Genomic DNA, 20,804 nt, shown 5'->3' with positions numbered 1-20,804 from the left:
TGGAGGTGACCGTCGCGTGGATCACAGTGGCTAGGTCAGGGCGAGAGAGGTAAGGAGCCAACTGCTTAGCTTGGCGGAGATGAAAAAATGCCGCCTTTGTTATAGCTGCAATCTGCGCCTCCATGGAGAGGGAGGTATCGAAGATTACACCCAAACTCTTAACGGAGGGTGCTGGCACTAATTACACCCCCGCAAGAGATGGGAGTTGCCCCCTCAATCCCATATCATCCCGTCCCAGCCAGAGGACCTCTGTCTTCGAAGGATTTAACTTCAACCGGCTCCCACGTAACCATCCAGCCACAGCTTCCAAGCATCTGATCGGTGTGTCTGGGGCCGAGTCAGGATGGCCATCCATCAACAGATAGAGTTGGGTGTCATCAGCATACTAATGGCAGCCCAGCCCAAAATTAGTTTATACTCCTAAAAATATGGAGGCTCCATCTCGACACACTTAGGTGACATTTTTATTGAGCCCATTTTAAATATTGTCCAACTATGGATTCTGAATGCTTTTCATATGGAGCAACACGACTACCTTTGCAATTCATGTGTCTCAGTCTACAAAGGGTATTATGGCATATTAAAGACTTAACACTTTTATGGTATGAACTTTTGAAGGCTTCATCCGATGCAAATAGGTCGTGTATGTTTAAAAGCAACGAGGTTGGGAAACGAAGTGCCAAAAGTACAGACAGTGAGAATTCCGTTAGAGCCGACTTGTGGGCAAAAATAAGCGTAGGGACCTTTTTTTAAAAAAACACACAGTAGTGCTAGATGCCCAAACAAACAGCTTGCTAACTCGGAGGTGACTTAACATCCGCAACGCGGCCAGCAACGAGTCTATTATTCGAAGCATAGAGATAGAAAGGGTTAGCATCGCACAGCTCCCATTTCCGGTAAAAAAAAATTGAAAACCGCCATTAGCTGTGATTCTCTAAGCGGGCTCAGAATGGCGCCGCTGCCTCCCTTTGGCATATCTATAGGGAGCCCGCACCCCTTTACATCGGAAGGGAGAGCCGAAATATGGTTCAAATTGCGGACCAGGAAGGCTAAGAGGGGCTGCGACGCAGTTGTGCGAAGGGTTGGAGCATGTCTAATGTCTCCTTGCTGAAGTTGTGGGCTGACTCACACGCTTGCCCAACTTCCGGCTGAATTTGGCGAGGTTCCATCCGACGGGTTCGCTAAGGGGGAGAAGCAGCAAGCCGGGACTGCGCCGGAGTGAAGGGGACCATCGACGCCTGCAGTCGGTTGAAATGATGGATTTGGGTGGGTGGATGTCTGCGAGGGCAGTTTAACGAGACAGTTGCAATCCTAGGTGTGTTTTGAAGAGGGCTTTCCCCCCACCTTTTAAATCCAATCCAGGCATCGATAGAGATTGATTAAATCAGGGCGGATTTTTAACTGGGAAGGGGCGGCGAATATTTTACAGCAGTATTTTTAAAACAACACCATGCCTGCTTTTGGGTGTAGTGTTTAGAGAGTTAGGACTAGGTTTGGGGACCAGGTTCAAATTCGGGAGTACCCATAGCTCGCTTGCTTTGCATGAGGAATGGTCCAGGTTCCGTTCCCCAGCATCTGTATGTAGGGGTGGGAATAATCCTGCTAGAACCCCTGGTAATCCTCTGAAAGGCAATGGTGACAGCGATGATCCAAGAATTTGACTCGTGTCTAAGGCAGCTAATAAATGGGCAGAGTCATTCTCTCTGAGCCTAACCTGCCTTACAGGATTGTTGTGAAAATATTTTTCAAGAAAAGAAAAGGAGAGGTGAGAAAACCATATATGCTGCCCTGAGCTCCTTGAAGGACGGGGACGATATAAATTAAAAAATGGTAACTTCCAGTTGCCTTTATAGGGAGATGCATGTACTGTAGTCTTTATTCACTGCAGGTCTGCCTTATATTCTCCCCCCACCCCCAAAAAAGAAACCCACTTTGTGGTTGTAGAAAACACTTCTCATAATTAGCTTAGAAAGTTGTTGGTTTTTAATACAAAGTTTAATGAATGATAAGAGAACATGAAGCTGTTAAAACTGTTCATAGTCCCCTTTTGGTGGGAACTATTAGGTGTTTGGAAGTGCTAAATGATTTGTAATTGCACATTAGAATAAATTGAAGTATTTGAATTCGTAACCAACATTGCCCTGAATGCAGCTGAGAGTAAGCTAACTTTTCATATTTCTGATGAAGTGTTTTTTTGTAACTTGCCATCTTGCATCCAACCAAAGCAGGAATGATGCCTAGTTTGTATCTCTTGTATACTTACAAGTTTTACTGTGTTTTCCACAGTTTCACTTCTTCAGTTGGTAGGGAAATTTATTTGAGAGCAGTGCCTTGTTGTTGATGGAGGTAGAATGCTAACACAAGAAAACACTAATGGTCTTTCCCTCCTCCTAAATAGATAAATAGAAGATAGCAACATGGTTGAAAACTCACCGGCCCCATTGCCAGAAAGAGCTATATATGGCTTTGTTCTGTATTTAGGATCCCAGTTCCTATTTAGTAAGTATATTTCTTTGTTCAGTAACTCATTTTAGCCCAACCCTCCTTCCACAGTTGTGACTGCAATCCAAGAAGACGCCTTGGGCAACCTGGTTATTTCACTATTAACCTATTATTTCACCTTATAATCAACCACTTACACCCTTTCATAGTGTAAGGAGGTGGTAAGGAGGATGTCAATACTGAAAACAAAAGGGCTTAGGGATCATGACCAATTAGGCATGCAGGGTTGAGACTCTGCAAGGGTTGCTAGACCTGTTGAGGAGCCACATATAAGATTGTACTGTAAAGGTAAAGCTCATTGATTTCATTAGGACTTATTCCCGGATAAGTGAGCATAGGATTGCATTCAAATCTGTGGGAATTGCTTCTAAGTAGTCATGCACAGAATCTAAATGAACAGGTTACAGGGAAGCCTTCTTCTGAATCCTCAGATTTATGTGTTGTACTTTGCATTCATTTCAAAGCACTTGACCAATATTCTTATTGTTTTAAAACATGCAATCCTTCAGACTTGTCTTGTCATTCAGCCATTTGAATAACTTTAGCTCTTCACTGTTGGAAGCTGCTGTGGCCAGTGATGTCTGATATACTTCCCCCTTCTCTGCACAAGAACCTAACCGTATTAATTTTCACTTGAAGTAAGTACGGTATATTGCAGCACTGTAGTGGTCTTTCATCCAGATAGATATTAACCAGATCAGAATCTCATAACCAGCAATAACAGTCTTTCCAGTGACAGCCAGGCCATAGATGCAAGCTTGGCTACTTTGTTGTAGGAGATCATATCACATCTGCCATTGACTTTTCTTCCTTCTTGTTTTATGCAGTGCTGTACCTTGTCTGGGCCTATATACCTGAATCCTGGCTGTTCTCCTGGGGGTTAACATACTGGCCTCAAAAGTAGGTTTGAATAATTTTTCACACTAAATGTCTTTCATGTTGGTAGACCTCAGCTAAATAGAGAATAATGGTTTCTGTACATTTTGCCTTATATCTCAAGTTCTACAAATACTGGAAACATACTTTTTTTAAAAAAGAAAAAGAAAGCTGAGAATTCAAGGAAGGGGGGAGGTTGCTGCTGCTCCCTTTTCCAGCACTAGCTTCTGGCAGGGGACACATCCATGGCTAGTCAGAGGCTTCTGGAAAGCTTATCATAGCAAAGCATGAAGGCATGCATTCCACCCTTCCACAAAAATAGACCGTCCCAAGCACCTGATATTCAGAGGCAGTATGTTTTTGAAATGATTTCTTGTAGCTATCAAGGCTGAGAGCTATTGATGTCCTTGTTCTCATTACATTTGTCTAACCTTTTTTTTTAAAAAAAAGCCTTCCAAGAAAGTGACAATTCCCACATCCTGTGCCAACAAACTCCATAGATTAACCATTCTTAATCAAGTCGCTCTTGTGTGATCACTTTAGGAACTCTTGCTCTACTGTTTGAGTGTTATCTAACTAAGTCATGCTCTGAACAGAACCACCGAAATCAGTAGACCTACTCAAGAGTATGATTGCCATTAGATACCAACACTTGTTAATTTTTAAAATTTCTATCCTGTCCTCTGCCCCTTTTGACTTGTTTACAAAATTAAAAGGCACCAAACTTGCCCCACAGGGAAGCTGCTCCAGCCTCAGTCATGCTCTTTGCTGTACCATTTTCTCCAGCACTACACCATTGTCTTTGAAATGTGGCCTTACTTCATTTAGTGCTTGAAATGATTTCTGCTGTGTGTTTCCTTGTGTATACAACTCTACTTAAGGTAACTGTTTTTACCTCCTTTTCATAGGTTCTGGGCTGTCGCTTTGCCTGTCTACCTTTTAGTTAGCGTGGGAATAGCCTATGTACTCCTCTTTGGGATTAACATGATCAGTACTGCTCCACTGAATTCCACACACACCATTACAGGTAAGGATGCTGACAAGGACTGCAAGTAATACACTCATAATACTATTTTTAGCTACTCAGAATAGAGTCGTGTCTTGGTTTTTGAACAGCTTAGTTCTCAAATGTTTTGGTTCCCAAATGTCACAAACCTGGAAGTGACTGTGCAAACTATTTTTGGAAGCCAAATGTCTGACGGGGGTTCTGCAGCTTCTGATTGGCTGCAGGAGCTTACTGCAGCCAATCAAAAGCCATGCTTTGGTTTCTGAACATTTTGGAAGTTGAAAGGGTTCCGTTTGACTTCCAAGGTACGACTGTACTTGTTTTTATTGTGGGACTTGTGAGCACTGGGGCTGAATAGGTATTGCATGGTTGACCATGCCTTCTCCTGCTCCCCCACAACAGTTTTCAAAGGACAGTGTAAAAACAAACACCTAAAAAAACAGAAAGGAGATCAGAACATTATAAAAAAGAGAAAACTTTGGTCAAAACGGTATTACCCTACAATAGATGTGCAAAAGAGTTAATAAAAGCATCAAGATTTCCATGGGCATACAAACATCTTGTGGGCAATACTGAAATGGATATGATCCTGCAACTTGTAGCCCCCTCTTCAAACAACCTGCACCTATACTTTATTATAGTTTAAAATATCTACTCATGGGTCTGGTTCCTACATGCATGTACTTGTAGAGTAAGTTTTATCATCAATATGATTTTTGTCATTTGAATTTGTAAGAAATTACTTTCATCGACACATGCTGCTTGACACATAGGTAAAAGGCTTTCCACTGAATTAACTCAAGGGTTTCTGTGTTCCATCAACAGATTATGATATATCACATGGTACCTTTCCTACTTTGCCTATCATAGAGTTGATCTATATACCGAGGGAAATGGCACGTTACTGGCCACCTACTTGAAAATGCGAGTGGGGAATCATTTTTGGTATTTTTATGTCCTGCCTTTCCACAGTTCTTCAAGGCAGCTCAAAGCACCAGTGTATTACAATTTCATACAAGAAAACAAATTTAAACATGAATACTAGAACTGTGGATGTTAAAACCTAAAACAGCAAAACCAAATCACAATCTTAGTTTAATTTAGATGATAGATAAATAGATGATAGATAGATAGATTCTACCCTTCAGGAGAGCATCCAGGCTTATTTAAAAAATAAATAAAATTAAATACTGTGTTAAGAGGGTGAGATTTAAAAGCCAGGGAGAATAAAAGCAAAAGGATTGTAGTGTTGGTTCCAGGTGGTTTTAATCATCCACCTTACCTCTGATGGTGGGGACACTTGGAGGTGAACTTCCAAAGGTGGTTTCAACCTTCCTGCCTACCTTGAGAAACACCATGCGCCTATTTATGACCTTTAGGTCATCAACCCTTCCATCTTGACTCATGGAGATAAAGGATACCCTATGGTGGCTCCATTTTCTCCGCCCAGTGAGGGTATTTAAGGACAAAATTAGGAGGCAATTGGTCCCTTGCATAGAGTCAAAGCTAATGCGGATAAAGGAAACAAAGCTCAACACTAGAAAAACTAATTGCCCGAAGGAAGAAAAGAACTTTGTAAGCCTAGAATTACAAGACCTGAAGAAGAAGCTAATGAGTATAAAGACTGAGATTTCTACCCAAAATATAAGGACAGTAGAGCCTAGAGCACAATATTTAAAGATGTCCAACAGCTCTTTATCCCATAGAAAGACATCAGTGCAACTCCCCTTTTTAAACGACACCAAATTAGATGAGGAATTTGGCGCCTCCGACATTTCTATGGCAACAACACCTAAAGAACTCTATGTTGCTGACAATCTGGAGATATCCAGCACCAAATCTACATCTGGACCTTTGCCTAATGTTCCAAAAACTTATCAGAATAATCAGCCTTCTCTACTGTACTCCTGGCGAGACAGGATGGACAGATCTTTCGAAATTGAATCTGGCTCTTTGTTGGCCAGTGATCCACATTTTATAACACATACCTCATTAATACTTCCACAGCCACAGATACAACCAACAATCCTCCAATTAACCCAGGAGGGAGAGGGGGATTGACAGTTAATGAAACACCATGGGACTGTCCCCCCCGCTTGGGGTGCGGTTGGTTGGGTTTTATCTTCTAGGGATACTTACCCTATCAGACCTTCACCTCTTTCCCATACCATCTTGACCCAGGAGTCCTGGCCCAAGGATGACTTGTTATTGAGGGGACGTTACCCATCTATTGGGGAGGCTAGTATGGGATCTGGGATTTCCACAATTGAAGGGCTAGGGAGGAATGGCGGTGGGGCTAGATATCTCTATCGGCGAAGGGTTTTGAGATGCAGTGATCCTCGAACCCCTTCCAATCTACGCCCCATCCCAAGGGATGAGGGTAGGGAGAGCAAGGATTACACACCTCCGTCATTGGTGCTGTGCAATGCCAGGTCTGTAGGCAACAAAACCGCCACCATGCGTGACTTTTTTATCTCGCAGAGGATTGACTTGGCTTGCGTGACGGAGACCTGGGTACGGGAAGGCGAAGTAGTCTCCCTACATGAGATAACACCCCCAGGTTTCTCTGTCCTCCATCAATCGCGGACTGTGGGTCGGGGGGGAGGAGTAGCGTTGTTATTCCGGGAGGATTGCTCTTTCAGAGCTCTGCCATCACCAGCGATCTCCGGCATTGAATGTGTTGGTCTCGTGTGGGGCACCAAGGAGAGCTTGGCTGTCTGGCTGGTGTACCGACCACCCAGCACACCTGCAGCCACCCTGTCAGACCTGCTGGAGGTGGTGGCGGGCTGGGCCTTGGAGTTCCCAAACCTACTGGTTTTGGGAGACTTCAACGTCCATGCCGATGCCGCTCCCTCCTCACAGGCTCTGGACCTAGTGACTTCCATGGCAACACTAGGGCTCTCCCAGTTTGTTTTGGGCCCCACCCATCAAGCAGGCCACACGCTAGATCTGATCTTTGGGGCTGGCATAGATGTGATCATGCTCCCCACTGTGGAAGTGCCATGGTCTGATCACTACGCTCTGAAAGCCAAGATTGACTTCCCGCTCCTCCCTGGCTCGGGTGGCGAACCTATTTGGGCTCGTCCGCGAAAACTGATGGATCCTGATAGATTCCGACAAGCCTTGCGGAACCCTGCTCCTCCTGGCGACTCATTAGATGACCTTGTTGAGGACTGGAATAACCGGCTCTTGGCAGCCATTGATGAGATCGCGCCTAAGCGCCCTCTGCGACCCCGTCGAAACCGGGCACCTTGGTTTACTGAGGAGCTCCGGAAAATGAAGCGGGATCTCAGACGGCTAGAGCGAGTATGGCGACGGACTCGTGACGGAGCCTCAAGAACATCTTATAGGACGCTTATGAAAGCCTATGAGATGGCTATGAAAGCTGCTAAAAAATCTTACTTTGCAGCTTCCATTGCATCCGCTAGCTCTCGCCCGGCACAACTTTTTAGAATAATTAGGTCATTAACGTCCTTAGGAGGACAACCAAATCTAAGCACAAATTCGACCCACAGCTGTGAGGCATTTGCGAGCTTTTTTGCGGAGAAAGTCCTGTTGCTCCGCCGTGACCTCCCTGCCAATTTAGATACAGTGACTGAACTGGAGGCCCCTCGACTGACTTCGGGTCCAGTGTTGGACCATTTCGATCGGATACTCCCTACTGATGTGGATAGATTCCTCCAAGTTAGTAGGCCCACCACCTGCCTCCTTGATCCGTGCCCGTCTTGGCTGATTAGGGAGTGTCCAGATGTGCGGACCCCCTGGCTGAAATTATCAATTTGTCCCTTGACACGGGGACATTCCCAGGGGAACTGAAGGAAGCAGTGGTGTGTCCACTCTTAAAGAAAACTTCTTTAGATCCCTTAGACCTATCCAATTACCGCCCAGTTTCAAATCTTCCATACCTGGGTAAGGTAATTGAGAGAGCGGTTGCTGAACAGCTTGGTAGGTTTCTGGAGGAAACATCGGCATTAGATCCATTTCAGTCCGGTTTTCGTCCTGGTTTTGGGACGGAGACGGCTCTGGTTGCCCTAACAGATGATCTCCGTAGACAACTAGATCGAGGCGGGTCAGGACTGCTGATCCTTTTAGATTTGTCAGCAGCCTTTGACATGGTCGATCATGATCTTCTGGACCACCGCCTCGCAGACGTGGGGATACAGGGCATAGCCCGTAACTGGTTGTGCTCTTTTATCTCTGGTCGGGGACAGAGGGTGACACTAGGGAGGGAAATGTCGTCGCGCCACTCCTTGGTGTGTGGAGTGCCGCAGGGCGCAATTCTCTCCCCGATGCTTTTTAACATCTTTATGCGCCCCCTTGCCCAGATTATCCGGAGCTTTGGGCTGGGCTGTCACCAATATGCTGATGACACTCAGCTCTATCTGTTGATGGATGGCCACACCGACTCGGCCCCGAACACACTGACCAGATGTTTGGAAGCTGTGGCTGGATGGTTTCGTGGGAGCCGATTGAAACTAAATCCTTCGAAGACAGAGGTCCTATGGCTAGGTCGGGATGGCATGGGGATGAGGGACCAACTCCCTTCTCTTGCGGGGGCCCAGTTAGTGCCATTGCCTTCCGTTAAGAGTTTGGGTGTAATCCTTGACGCCTCCCTTTCCATGGAGGCGCAAGTTACAGCAACAGCCAAGGCGACATTTTTCCACCTTCGCCGCATCAAGCAGTTGGTCCCTTACCTTTCCCGCCCCGACTTGGCCACAGTGATCCATGCGACGGTCATCTCCAGGCTTGACTACTGTAATTCGCTCTACGCAGGGCTGCCCTTGAAGCTGTCCCAGAAACTCCAGCGGGTACAGAATGCTGCAGCGAGGCTCCTCACGGGGTCTCTGCCATGGGAGCATATTCACCCAGTGCTTTTCAAGCTGCACTGGCTCCCGGTGGAGTACAGGGTCAGATTTAAGGTGCTGCTTTTGACCTTTAAAGCCCTTCACGGCCTAGGACCCTCATACCTACGGGACCGCCTCTCCTGGTATGCCCCACGGAGAGCCTCAAGGTCCATAAATAACAACACCCTAGTGGTCCCAGGCCCTAAGGAAGTTAGATTGGCTTCAACCAGAGCCAGGGCCTTTTCAGCTCTGGCTCCGGCCTGGTGGAACGCTCTGCCTCATGAGACCAGGGCCCTGCAGGATCTGATTTCTTTCCGCAGGGCCTGTAAGACAGAGTTGTTCCGCCTGGCCTTTGGCTTGGAGCCAATTTGATTCCCTCCCTCCCTCTCTTTCTTTTTTCTTTTCCTTCTCCTGCGATGAGGCTACATTTTAATATTTTAATGTTACATTATTTTCATGTTGTATTTTACTTTTGTTTTTAAGTTGTAATCATTCATCTTGTTTTTATTATTGCTTGTAAGCCGCTCTGAGCCCGGCCTTGGCTGGGGAGGGCGGGGTATAAATAAAAAATTATTATTATTATTATTATTATTAATACAGTATAGTTGCATCTTGTGTCTCCACACAAGATCCGGGAAGCCCGCATGAGAGCATCCCAGAGTTTGGTAAGCAAGTCAGAAAGATGAAAAGCTCTTTCTATGCCAGGAAAACCCAGTGCAAAATTTGCATGCAATTAATTTGTGGGATTTCAACCAGCCTTTTGGAAGGCAAGTGGGTTCTTATAGAAAGAAGTGTTGAATGGTTTCCCTACCTTTTAAAAAAGTCCTTCCTTGCGGAAGCTACCATCTTGGAAAGATATCTTAGGCTACACTTAGTGGAAGCAAAACATTAAATTATCCACCCCACGGCCTGTATTTTGAAGTAGCACAGTCCCCGAAGGATTATCCCACTTTTTCTGAATATATAGGTCATTCCTTAGTCTCTGGGACTCACATGGTAAAGCTGTATGCTGATTTTGTATGGTGGACTGCAAGGTTTTCAAAATTTGGAGTAGATGTGCTAGCTTATTAGAGGAATCATTAATATATCTTGCTGTAAAACTACTTCCTTGTGAAAAAGTATTTTCTTTAGTATGACTAAAGCATGACGTATCTTATTTTTCCTTACATTTTCTACAGACCACTACGCAAAAAATCAGAAATGGAAAAAACCACAAGAAGACGCTATCCCTGCATTAAGAGATATTCCCATCAGTGAAGTAAACAAAATGTTTTTCTTGTCTGACACAGAAGACTGCCCTAGACACTAACTGAAGAAAAAGCATTTTTTAAATAAAAAAAAATAACCAAACTTATTCATATGGGAAAGATTTATAAATTCCTGAGTTGAGGAGGCTGGTTGGTAATGAAGTGCTAAAATTCTTGACTTCAGTGAGATTATGTAAAAGTGCCTCAAAAATACGGATACAGTACTAATAAAGCATCTTTCAAGGACTGAGTGTCTTGCTCCACCGGTCCCCACACAAGCCAAGTGCCATTCGTCCTCAGCCTGTGCTCTGGGGAACCGAGTTCGCGTCTCCGCTCCTCCACATGCAGCTGCTGGGTGACCTTGGGCCAGTCACACTTCCTTGAAGTCTCTCAGCCCCACTCACCTCACAGAGTGTTTGTTGTGGGGGAGGAAGGGAAAGGAGAATGTTAGCCGCTTTGAGACTCCTTCGGGTACTGATAAAGCGGGATATCAAATCCAAACTCCTCTTCTTCTTCTTCTTCTTCTTCTTCTTCTTCTTCTCTTTCTTCTTCTCTTTACATCCCCAAAAAAACCCACACACCACAAATATATCTGAGCAAAGGGCGTGTCGATACTATAGCTAAAACCACCGCTACTGTACCATCTATCCTCTCTTTTTTCAACGCTCTTTTTGTCTCTCTCTCTTTTACTCCAATCTCCCCCCCGCCTCTCCCCCTCTTCTCTCTTTCTTCTTCCTCCCTCCTTTTCCCTCCACCCTTCACATATAGCCTACTTGTCTGTCTCTGTTTCTGAGCACACTCCCAACCCCAACTTCCACGTCAACTGGACCCCAATACCCCTTTTGGGCACATACAACCCCCTCCTAAACACATACTTCCCCTGGCCCCACTCCTCTAATCTCTTGCATCTCTACCTGCTAACCCCCCCCCTTTTTTATACGACCTGTCTGTCCGCTCGTCTACCCATCTCTGCTTACCCCCCCCCCCCGCGCTTTGGCAGCACTGCTGAGGCAACTATAGAAATCCTAGAGAAGTTCTTAGAACACAGGCTAGAAGTGACACAAATGACCACCTAATCAAACGCTCTGCGAAAGCCACCAGCCAGCAAAGCCTGATCAGCTCAGCAACCCAACAATACCCAGGAACCACCACTGCCACAACTCCCAACTACCACGCGCCCTACCCCAAGGGGACGCCAAGCCAACCTCGAACCAAAACCAACAGGGAGACACCAACCAGGGAGATGGCAAACAATGCTAAGACGGTAACTCCCCTTCAAGATGATGAGCACCCAATAACGAAACGAGATCTGAGGGAAATGGAAGCAAGATTAGAAGCACGATTAGAAGAAACACTGAAGGCCACAATGGCTCCCATACAGGTACTAATCAATAATCTAACCTCCAAAGTGGAGGCTCTAGAGAACAAGAACCAAATGCAAGAAAGAATAATAGAGCAATACCGGGAGGAGAACGCACGTGTGAACAAGAAACTAGACGAACTGGTAAACCAAATGGAAGCAGAACACAGAGAGATGAAAATTAAACAAGCCGACCTTGAAGACCGAAATAGGCGTTCTAACATTCGTTTCCGCAACTTCCCTGAAAAAACAGAGGAGAAAAGCCCAGCAGACCTAATTATACACTGGCTGAAAAACACAATCCCAAACCTGAAACTTGAGGCAGATGACTTGGAGAGGGCTCACAGAGCCCTAAAACCTATGCCAAAACCCAACGCCCCCCCAAGAGACATCATTGTATGCTTCACACGCTACAAAAAGAAGGAAGAGGTATGGAACAGCCTCAAAAACTCAACCAACCTCCGATATGGAGAAACCCCCATTCTGGCCTTACAGGACTTATCTCAGGACACCCTAAACCGGAGGAAAAGCCTGCGCCCATGCACCCAGCGTCTCCAACAAGCAGGGATCAAATACCGATGGGGCTTCCCCTTCCGCCTCATTGTAACAACCAATACAACACAACACATGGCTAGCAACATACCTGAGGCCCTGCAACTACTAAAGAACCTCGAACTCGACCTCCCACCGGAATGGCAACTGACAAACCCACCAAGTGACAGCCCCAACCACGCGGAAACAACAGCAAGCAACTGGACAATGGTACAGAAGAAAAAGAAACAACAGAAGCGGCACAACAGTGTAAACCAATACAGAGAAGCATCACGAGCAGAATCGTCCCGCCGGCCATACGACACAAGAAACCAGACCAAGATCAACCAAACCAATTCATCGCAGACGGACAACCCTACAACAACAACAACCCCAGCTGAATGAAGCAACCAAGAAAAAAAACCACAAACTGAAGGACTGGTGATTCCCCTCCTTTTCCCCCCTCTCCCCCCCCCAAAAAAACCATAGATTTAGTTAACACCATCAACACCCCCCCAGCCCCGCACCCCCACAGAAATCCCCACCCCAACACCAGTCCAGACGACCTCAACCACATTACCCATCACCCACACCTTCAACACCCCCACACTCCATACTAAGGAAAAACAACTCTTCCAACCTTAATAACACAACCCACAATCAGGCTAAAATCTGATACCCAACCAGCACTATGGTGGCACCAGAGCGTACCAGCACCCACATCCCCACCCCAACACACCAACAATGTTGCTTATAACATTGGCAACATTGCTTATGAACCCTATACCTGAAAGCGACGTTACAAAGTCACTTCACACTGTCTCACTGATCACCCCCTATTGCAAACAACAGGGGGGAGGGCCTGTCTTTGAAGATGGCCTTCCACACCAGCTGAGACCTAGGACCAACCGGCTAAATGCCAGATGGCCAAAAATATCCCAAACAAACACCTACATGACTACATATAGGAAACTCTCTACAACTTACCCCCTACTCTTCAACCCAAACCTTACTCTAACCCCATTAGCCACCCACCCACCACACCCTAGGTCAGCGCAACCCCACTGGTACCTTAAACAACACGAAGAGAGAGATACAAGACAACCCAAACGGGTTGGCAGGGAATCGCCCCACACAATAGATAAGCAAGATGGCTAACCTAAAAGCAATTACATTAAACGTGAGGGGGCTGGGAAACCCTATCAAAAGAAAACGCATCACCTCATACATAAACACCATGAAACCACACATCACCTTCCTACAAGAAATACACAACCCACCCAAAGGCAGCAAACTCCTGAGCGACCCCCGCTTCAGTCAACAGTGGGTCGCACGAGGCTCAGGGAAAGCTCGTGGTGTAGCCATAATACTCAGTAGAGACCTGAACTTCACTGCCACAACAGTCCTCAAGGACAAAAAAGGCAGATTCATTTTCACCAAAGGGACACTAGATGGCAAAATCAAACTGACAATCGGCTCCATATATGCCCCAAACACGAAACAACTAGAATTCTTCCAGAAGACACTAAACAAATTCCTCTCCTTCTCTGAAGGGGAAGCAATCCTAGGAGGGGACCTCAATCTAAATATGAAAGGTATATCCCTGAGAGATATCCACCCTACAACCCCATGGGCAACCTTCCTCCAAAGGAAACCCCCAACAACTAGGAACCCTTACAAGTTACTAAAAATGCTAAAAAATAGGGGTCTCTACGACATTTGGGGTGAGCAAAACCCGGGAGACACCAGCCATACATTCCAATCGGGACGCCATAATACAGTGTCCAGATTGGACAGCATTCTACTCACACAGGGTCTGATCCCCTCAGTGGAATCAACTAACATAGGTAACATTAAAATCACAGATCACGCCCCAGTAGAAGTCATAGTTAAAATAGGAGAAGGAACACAAACCACCCCAACATGGTCCTTCAGTCCCATCCTAACTACAAACAAACAAACTAGAGAGAGTCTCACAAAAACCCTCCAAAACTACTTCAAGGAAAACGATGTAAACAATATAACAACCCCCCTCCTATGGGACGCAATGAAAGCGGTCACCAGAGGAGCTTGCATAAAAGAGAAAACATTCCTTAAAAAACAAACCTCCTCAAAAATTAGCAAAATAGAACAAGACATCACAGCCCTCTCATCACGCTACAAACAAACAGGATCTAAAAAACTCCTCAAAATTATAGAACAAAAAAGGAGAGAACTAGACTCCCTAGAAATTAACAAAACAATGATCAACATTCTATACTCTAAACAACGTTTCTACGAATACGGAGGGAAAAACTCCAGATTACTAGCAAATAGATGTAGGAAAAAAGCACTCAAAACAAGAATACACTGCATCACCAAAAAAGACGGCAACATAACATTCTCCCCCAAAGAAATAACCTCAGAATTTGCAGAATTCTACTCCAACCTATACACCTCCCATAACCCACCAGAGAAGGAAATCAGAAAATTTCTAGCAGGACTGACCATGCCTACCCTAACTGATGAGGAACAGGAATTCATGGACAGCCCTATCACCCCAGAGGAAATAGATGCGGTCCTCAAAAACCTGAAACCACACAAAGCCCCAGGACCAGACGGCTTCACAGCAGAATTCTATAGGAAATTCAAAGAACCCTTGATGCCCTACATGACCCGCCTATTCAATGACATCATAAAAGGGAGCCCCATCCCCAAAACCTGGACCCACTCCAAAATAGTCTCCATCCCAAAACCACTAAAAGACAACCTCAAAGTAGAATCATACCGCCCAATCTCATTAATAAACCAAGACTACAAGATATTCACATCAATCTTGGCCAACCGCCTAAAAATCTTCCTACACAAGTTAATAGCCCCAGACCAGACTGGCTTTGTCCCTGGCCGCAATATAACAGACCCCATCAGGAAACTACTGAACCTGATCGAGCACAGCAAGGCAACCAAACTCCCGTTGACAATTATGTCCCTAGACATCCTCAAAGCCTTTGATTGCTTAGAGTGGAAATACATATTAGCAGTACTAACTAACATGAAATTTGGCCCCAACTTCCTACAAATCCTCAAACAAATATACTCCCAAGCCTCAGCAAAATGCAGAACTAACAATATGGATTCTAATACTATAGCTATCCAAAGAGGCACGAAACAAGGATGCCCGCTGTCTCCCTTCTTATTTATCCTGGCTCTGGAACCCTTAGCAATCCGCATCCGAGCAGCCACAGACATCAAGGGAGTGGAAATAAAAGGCAGAACCTATAAATTAGGGCTCTTTGCAGATGACCTAATGGTCACAACACCAGACCCCATAAGCACAGCAACCTCCCTAATCAGAGAACTCAACACATTTGCAATGGTGTCGGGCCTACAGGTAAATTTTACAAAGTCAGAAGCTATGTGCTTCAACACCCCTCCTCACATCCAAAAGGAACTCACGAAGGTCACCAAAATAAAACTTTGCCACACCAAGTTCAGATACCTAGGGGTACAAATAACCAGAAACCTCAATAAATTGTACCTCCACAACTACAAGCCCCTGTGGCGACAAATTAACAAAGACCTAATGAGATGGAATAACATGAATTTCACTCTCTCAGACAAAATAGCCATGATCAAAATGATCACACTCCCAAAACTAACCTACCTATTCCAGGCCCTCCCAATCTGGATCCCCTCAACCCAACTTCGCAGTTGGCAGAGAAAAATACATTCTTTCATCTTCTCACATAAAAAACCAAGAATAAGCCCCAAATACCTGCACCTCCCCACCTCAGAAGGAGGATGGGGAATCCCCAACATAGAAGCATATTACAATGCCAACCAAATACGCCATATAATCCCATATATACTAGAAGATGAGACAAAACAATGGGTACACCTAGAGAGGGAAACAATTAAAAATACCTGCACCACAACATACCCACTCCTCCCAAACAAACTAAAGAAAATTCCCACAACACTTAACAGATACACACAGACCATGCTCAAAGCATGGAAAACACAAATAGGCAAACTATCCCCAACCCCATCCCCACTAATTCCCCTGGCGCACCACCCATTATTCCACCATGCAGCACAAAACCTCCAGATAAAAACCTGGCAAACCAAAGGCTTATATCGCCTAATAGACTTTTATAAAAATAACAAACCTTTGTCAACACAAGAAATACAAGACAAACTAGAAGACACCCAAATGCCCTGGTTAACACAACACCAACTACATGCCCTCTTAAACAACCCAACAGTAAAATCAGCAGCAACTAGGCCCCTGACAACCTTCGAAAACCTCCTCCTGACAACAAAGGGAAACGGTAAAGGGACGGTATCCGCAATATACAAAATACTACTCCAAAACCCTGCAAATCCCCTAGATGCAATCAAAAAACAATGGGAGAATGACATAGGCTATGAGATTAACCCCACTCAATGGACCAGAATGTGGTCTAAACCCCCCTTTAAATCCATATCAACGAAAAGAAAAGAACTCACACTGAAACTCACCTACAGGTGGTACCTTACACCAAGGAAACTAGCGCTAATACACCCAGGAACCTCACCAAAATGCTGGAGAGGGTGCATCTCCACAGGCACATACCTCCACATGTGGTGGGAGTGTCCCAAAATCCAACTATTCTGGACAACAGCCATACAAGAAATATGTAAAATAACTAAGCAAGTAATAGACATCACCCCAGAATTGGCCCTACTAAACATTTTCCAAGACAACAATGCCCATTTACACCACAAAGAACTCATAACCCACCTACTCTCAGCAGCCAGAAGCATCATAGCCAGACACTGGAGAGACCTGTCAGGAGTAAGTATGGACCAATGGTACCAAATAGTTTGGGAAACAGCCCTACTAGAAAAATTAACTAATAAACTGAAACTGACACGGGGACAAACAGAAGAAGACGCTTTCACCCCGGTATGGCTCCCCTTTATCACATACACAGCCCAACAGGACAATGACAATAATCCACCAACAGCATACAAATCAATATGGCTAACCTGATCCAAAACACCCACCCACCTCACTCACATACGAAAACAAAGATCACCACAGCCAATCACAAGCAAACAATCACACCCTAGGCCAACCCCAACCTCTCTCACCACCAAAGGAACACAAGCGAACAACACAAACAACGCTGACCCCAAACTCTACATACATTAAACACAATAGAAACACCGCCACCCAACCCCACCCCCTTCCATTTCCCCTCTCTCCACCCCCCTCTTTCTTTTTTCTTTTCCTCTCCCCCTAATGCCTCAACAAATGAAATGGATTTGTAAAAATGTTACATGGAAAAACAACAACGAGGCATTACACTTACTTCTGTAAAACAAGAAAACCCTTAATAAAAATTAAAAAAAAAAAAAAGCAAAGGGCGTGTCATTTTTACCTTAACAGAAGCTGTGTGTCTCTCAGTTCTCCCATGCTGTGACAAACCTTTTTTAAAAAGAAACTGCCCAGAGTGGCTGGGCCAACCCAGTCAGATAAGTATGGTACAAATAAATTAAAATAAAATAACAACAATGACTATTATTATTGTTGTTGTTGTCACTTACCCTCATGATTCTGTAAAAGCAGTGAACCAAGAATGCAAAGCAATTCTGCGCTATGGTCCTTTCGCTGGAAAGTAAAATCTGCAGAAGCTGGTAGGGCCTAAAAATCAGAACTTGTTTTCTGATCAGCATGCTCCCCAAGTTCTCAATAAGAGGCTATCCTGCATCAACTCTACAGATATCTCTGTAAACTAGATCCTTTGAATTTATGTGAAACACCTGTGTACTACAGTGTTGAAAAAGCCGAAGATAATCTCTCAGCTCTAAAGCTATCAATTAGTGCTGCTTTAGGGGGAAACGGCACAAGATCCTACTCTGATTTCCTGTGTCACATCAACGGATACCCATGTTGATAGTGATATTTATATAAAAAAACAACAACCCTAACCTTATTTTGTTTGGCAAAACTGCAATACTTGTGCCAATGTAAACCACTTAAGAACAAGAAAGATCCTTGATCCCTTTGCTTCCTAATTATGCCCTTATCCAAGCAACCCTAACTTATCCACTGTTTTGTTCCATAAACAATTCTGCAAAATCATTCCTGTGAAACATACACCTTGTCCAAAATCCACCTTCTTCAGCTGTCACTCCTTTTAAACTGACTTTGTTTCATTTACTGATGATAGAAAAATACTGCTCCCTTTCCCTTATGGGGTATCTAAGAGCCCGTATAGAGTCCTTAAGTACTTTAGGTTCTCTGTCAGTAGGAGAAAATAACACAGGCCAATCAGAGAATATTGAGAAGCAAAGCAGTTAGTAAACATGATCTTTATTAAACTGTTGCAACAGGGTCCCCCATGCAGGGAGGGAGGAGAGGAACCCAGGACATTGGTGTGCAGGCTCTTATACTGTATAGACTTTTGAGATTGCCTACTATCCTGTAGCCCTTGACCACCCCCCAAGACATCATACATACATCACAGAAAGAGGTGGTCCCCAGCCGAAATTTGAAAGTATTGCTTCTACCTATCTGCCAGGATACCTGATAATACCTTATCTGATTGCCTTTTCTGGGTACCCTGGCCATTCCTTTGAGATGGTAAATACTTAGTTTCTGAATCTCTTACACAGGGGTAGGCAATCGCCTTCTCAATCCGGCCTGTGGATGGTCCAGGAATCAGTGTGTTTTTACATGAGTAGAACGTGTCTTTTTATTTAAAATGCATCTCTGTGTTATTTGTGGGGCATAGAAATTCGTTCCTTAAAAAAAAAAAAAATAGTCTGGCTCACCACATGGTCTGAGGGAGGGACACCTGAAAAAGGTTGCTGACCGCTGCTCTTAGGCATATTGATAGTGTGCTCAGCTTAACAGATAACTTGCTAGCCTGTATTTACAGGGAGGTGTAAACCTCTATAATCCAAAGACAATTGGAAAGCTTTTCCCCTTCCTCCTGGCAGAGAAATATTTGAGGACAATTTGGGGGAGTAAAATTCAGGATTGTTCTCCTGTACTATTTCAGACCATAGCTGTCAACTTTCAGAATTGAAAATAAGGGATCAGCAGCCTCGAAAATAAGGGATAAGCAGCCTCACCTGTCCTGGGGACAGTCTACTGGATATCTAACAATCCGGGATAGCAGCGGGAAGCAGCAGGAAACAGCGCTGGAATAAGGGAATTTCCCACAAAAAAAGGGAAGGTTGACAGCTATGTTTCAGACGCATGGTTTATATATACTTATATATGTGTTTGTCTTGTACATTTGTGAACATTTATTTTTTATATATAAGACCTTAAAATTCCTATAACAGATTCAAGTTACAAAAAAGAAGATTCTGACTAAACATCAGGAAGAATTTGTTGACAGAAAGAGTTGTTCAACAGTGGAACAACTTTCCATCCTTGGAGGTTTTTAAGCAGAGGTTGGATGCACTGGCGGAGGAAGAGGAGTATGGGGGGAGCACACGGCCCCTGGCAGTGCAATCCCAGTGGGGTGCCATCACAGCTGCCCCGCAGGTGGTGTGCCACACCCCCAGGACGCGCACCAGCCCTGCCCCCGCCTGCTCTCCGCCCTGCCCCCTCCCCGGGCCGGAGCATGAAGCTCCGCCACTGGTTGGATGGCCATCTGTCATGGATGCTTTAGTTGTGATTCCTGCATTGCAGGGGGTTGGACTAGATTACATTTGGGATCCCTTCCAAAACTATTATTCTTTCCACATTTACTTGGAAATAAGTTAAACTGAATTCTTTTGGGCTGTCAAATACTGTGTATTGGACATTTCCCAGGGATAAGTCAATCTATTAATTGCAAGCAACTGTTTGTGTGTGTATTGTTGTAGGCACTGCTTCCAGCAATGGAATGCTATCTGTGCTTGGAGATAGGTAATCTATCTTGCTTGCTTAAAGCTTAGTTGGATTGCCACCAAAGAACTTTGTGCAGATAAAAAGACAGTGTGATAAATAGACATGCGCAAAAAGCTTCTGTGCTTTCAGTTTCCCTTGCTTTAAATAGATTTACAGAAAGTGGTTCAGTTTATTGGAAGTAGAGTAGTTAGGTTTCGAATTATGAGCATGAACGGATGCGGTTTTTCCTCAGCACCAACCCCACCCCCCCAAAAAATCCCACCCCATAAATCCGTTTTTGGCAGCTTTCCTGTCCAATGAGGAGCAGGAAAAGCCAACAGAGGATTTATAATTTGTCCTAATCTTAGATAGACGGGCAGCATTGAGGAGGCAGGAGGGAAGCGAACACTTCACCAAAGGTAAGCTCTGGAATTCTCACAAGCAGGCAGAAATCCTCCCGCAGTTGGTCCCCCGTCCCCCCCACAATATTGGATGTTCATTTTCAAAATATTGACAAACGAAAATGGTTTTTAGCTGGGAATAGCAATAACTTAATGCTGCAATGTTTTAATTTTTAAAATGTTGC

At 44.7% G+C, this 20,804-nt stretch overlaps 2 protein-coding genes across 3 annotated transcripts in view; both read left to right on the top strand.

The window, feature by feature from the left end:
• The first annotated feature begins 912 nt into the window (after positions 1–912).
• PIGP (phosphatidylinositol glycan anchor biosynthesis class P) lies at positions 913–10,721 on the top strand. 2 transcript variants are annotated; one of them, XM_083438747.1, is made up of 5 exons: positions 913–1,315; positions 2,399–2,499; positions 3,330–3,402; positions 4,287–4,405; positions 10,407–10,721. In XM_083438747.1, exons 2-5 carry the CDS (start codon positions 2,418–2,420, stop codon positions 10,535–10,537), a joined length of 405 nt encoding a protein of 134 aa, XP_083294873.1. In that variant the 5' UTR covers positions 913–1,315; positions 2,399–2,417; the 3' UTR covers positions 10,538–10,721. The 2 variants fall into 2 exon arrangements, with proteins under 2 accessions (XP_083294873.1, XP_083294872.1); XM_083438746.1 differs by having other exon boundaries at positions 915–1,266.
• Positions 10,722–20,425: 9,704 nt separating this feature from the next.
• HLCS (holocarboxylase synthetase) overlaps positions 20,426–20,804 on the top strand; it is a 78,941-nt gene continuing 78,562 nt past the window's right edge. Inside the window, exon 1 of the mRNA XM_083438681.1 lies at positions 20,426–20,637. The gene's annotated coding sequence lies outside the window, so the exon portion shown is untranslated. The remainder of the gene's footprint in view (positions 20,638–20,804) is intronic.

This window comes from Podarcis tiliguerta (genome assembly GCF_965153285.1).
Source record: "Podarcis tiliguerta genome assembly, chromosome: 4".
Taxonomy (NCBI): Eukaryota; Metazoa; Chordata; class Lepidosauria; order Squamata; family Lacertidae; genus Podarcis; species Podarcis tiliguerta.
The sequence above is the reverse complement of the archived record's forward strand: the minus strand, read 5'-3'. Positions and strand labels throughout refer to the sequence as shown.